General features: G+C 34.1%; 1 protein-coding gene across 1 annotated transcript; it reads right to left on the reverse strand.

The window, feature by feature from the left end:
- Positions 1-903: 903 nt before the first annotated feature.
- LOC107437116 (craniofacial development protein 2-like) lies at positions 904-2,226 on the reverse strand. Its single transcript, XM_016049017.2, has one exon. It carries the CDS (start codon positions 2,224-2,226, stop codon positions 904-906), a length of 1,323 nt encoding a protein of 440 aa, XP_015904503.2.
- Between the last annotated feature and the right edge of the window lie 1,129 nt (positions 2,227-3,355).

The raw sequence follows: 3,355 nt of genomic DNA on the forward strand, positions 1-3,355 counted from the left end.
CATAAATACCAAATACGTTGCATAATTTTCAGACAGCGTGAATACAAATCGTGTGTGTATGAATACGCAAATTGATGTTTGATATAATAACTGTGTGAATATGAATCACAATATTGCGTTTTAAATACATGTCAAAACGAATCTCGATATTGGATCTCAAAAACGCGTAAATACAAATCGCGATATTGAATTTTATAAACGTGTAAATATAAATTGCGATATTGAATTTATAGATCGCATAAATACCAAATACGTTGCATAATTTTCAGACAGCGTGAATACAAATCGTGTGTGTATGAATACGCAAATTGATGTTTGATATAATAACTGTGTGAATATGAATCACAATATTGCGTTTTAAATACATGTCAAAACGAATCTCGATATTGGATCTCAAAAACGCGTAAATACAAATCGCGATATTGAATTTTATAAACGTGTAAATATAAATTGCGATATTGAATTTATAGATCGCATAAATACCAAATACGTTGCATAATTTTCAGACAGCGTGAATACAAATCGTGTGTGTATGAATACGCAAATTGATGTTTGATATAATAACTGTGTGAATATGAATCACAATATTGCGTTTTAAATACATGTCAAAACGAATCTCGATATTGGATCTCAAAAACGCGTAAATACAAATCGCGATATTGAATTTTATAAACGTGTAAATATAAATTGCGATATTGAATTTATAGATCGCATAAATACCAAATACGTTGCATAATTTTCAGACAGCGTGAATACAAATCGTGTGTGTATGAATACGCAAATTGATGTTTGATATAATAACTGTGTGAATATGAATCACAATATTGCGTTTTAAATACATGTCAAAACGAATCTCGATATTGGATCTCAAAAACGCGTAAATACAAATCGCGATATTGAATTTTATAAACGTGTAAATATAAATTGCGNAGGAGTAGGTGTATTATGTTCTATGGCTTCACCTTCAGTACTCATGGTTGGCAGCATGTTACAAGTGTTTAGATCTTCTTCTCTATCTCTCCCCATTAGTAGATCTACGAAGTGCTCACGCCAACGGGCTAGAACTTCATCCGGGTCTCGAGTAAGTTCTCCGTTTTTCTTCTTACAGGTTCTAGGGTTGAAGTCTGCTCTGACATTGTTTATCAGTTGGTAAAATTTTCTTGCTTCCTTCTGAGTTTTTAAGTTTTCAATGTCTTTATATACCTCTTCCATATATTCTCGTTTCTTCATCTTATGAATTCTTTTTTCTTCTCTTCGCAGTTTTTTATATGTTTCCTCTGCGCTCCTAGTGTAGCGTTTCTGGATCATGGATTTATACGCTTCATTCATCTTTTTCGTAATGGCACAGCATTCTTCATCAAACCAAGAGGTGGTTTTCTTCCCTAGCATTTCTGGTATTATTTTTTCAGACGCATTAATTACGGTTTGTTTAAGAGACTGCCACGCAGTCTCCACAGTCTCAGTTTCGACACTCGATTCAATCTTGCTTTTTAGTTCTTTTCGGTACTCTTTCATTACCTCTGTCTTCTTTAGCTGCTCAATGTCAATCTTTTTGTCGTTATTATCTCTCCTTTTATAATAATATCTATTTACCTTGTGACGTATTTTTGAGACTACCAAAAAGTGATCGGAGTCCATATTTGCACCGTAGTATGTCCGAACGTCTTGAAGACTGCTTCTATGTCTTAAATCAATAAGTATGTGATCTATTTGATTTTGGGTTAATCCATCTGGGGATCTCCAGGTGGCTCTATGTATGTTTTTGTGTTTAAAAGTTGTACTCCCTATTACCATGTTTGTAGAAATGGCAAAGTTAATAAGTCGGATGCCATTTTTGCTTGTCTCTTCATGTAGGCTTTCATTTCCAGCAAATCTGTTCATGTTTGTATCGTGGCCAATCTTCGCGTTGAAGTCGCCCATGAGCAGTTTCACATCATTTACACAGCATTCACTTTGTGTCTTTTCAAGAAGGTCATAGAATCCATCCTTAACTTCATCCACCTTGTCCTCCGTGGGGGCATGGGCACAAATAATTGAGATATTATGCGTTCTTCCTTTGATTCGTATTCTGCAAATTCTTTCATTCACTGGCTTAAATTCAATCACTTTGTTTCTGATTCTTTTGTTGACAATGAAACCAGTTCCAAATTGGTGTAATCTGTCGTGGCAGCTATAGTAGATACTGCAATTTCGCTTGTCCATTACTCCACTTCCCGTCCACCTCATTTCCTGAACAGCCAGTACATCTAATTTGTACTCCAAGAAAACATCAGTTTTTTCACTGCACCTCCTCTATATAATGTTCTAACATTCCATGTTCCAAAAATCATGTCCGATTTCGTACCAGGTCGTCTACGAAGTGCCGGTCCGGAAGTTTTTCTTTGAGTTATCTGAATCGGTAGATTTTTTATGAGGCAAGGGGATTGGCCTTGCGCTCAACCCATTTAGTCGCCTTTTACGACACGCCGGGAATACGTTGGTGCAATTCTTCCCCGGACACCACACGGGATTTAGAATTTAGCTTTACATTGGGAAAAACTGAAAAATTCAGACTTTGAAGATTATAAAATAATCAGAGAAGATCATTCAAATGAAGATAATAACGACTTTACTTTGGAAACAGAAGAAGAAGTAAATCTAAAATGTGAGATACGCAGTGCGTGCAAAAATTGCGTTATTTGTTGCTACAAGATATTACAGAGATTCAATTTATTGACCAATTCTTACAATTTAATTGGTCTAGCATTAAAAGTTTTACTAACATTGTCAGTAAGTCAGGTGGCTTGTGAAAGATCATTCTCCACATTAAAAGTAATTAAAAATTGAATGAGGAGTACTTTATCTTCGGATAATTTGAATGCTCTCATGCTAATGGCAATAGAAAAAGATCTATTAATGAAATTAGATAGCGACGACATAATTGATTGACAGAAAATAGTGAGCTTCCTCAAAAGTCATCAAATTAAATTTTAATTTAATGACTTTTGAAGAAGCATTAAACCTATTTTAAAAAAATGTTTATATAAATCATTCATGCATGCGTAGTATAATAAATATTTTTATTTACTCTTCATCTTTCACCTTCTTTTCGATTTTATCAACCTATGTTTCCTCATAAGAACCATGTATTTCAAATTGAAATATATTCTATAAAAGATTAAGCAATTTTTATCTACTTTCTTACTTCGATAAATTAACTTACGTTCATGAGAATTTATAGCAAAAAATGTCTAAAAATGATACATTAGGAGCCGCGTACGCTTCGCGCACGTTGTGTTTATGTGAAGTAGAGGGCCGTTAAAAATTTGTTTGTATAATTGCAATCATTCAGGAAAAAAGGGATCACGATCAAGTA

Source organism: Parasteatoda tepidariorum, chromosome 5, assembly GCF_043381705.1.
Source record: "Parasteatoda tepidariorum isolate YZ-2023 chromosome 5, CAS_Ptep_4.0, whole genome shotgun sequence".
NCBI lineage: Eukaryota > Metazoa > Arthropoda > Arachnida > Araneae > Theridiidae > Parasteatoda > Parasteatoda tepidariorum.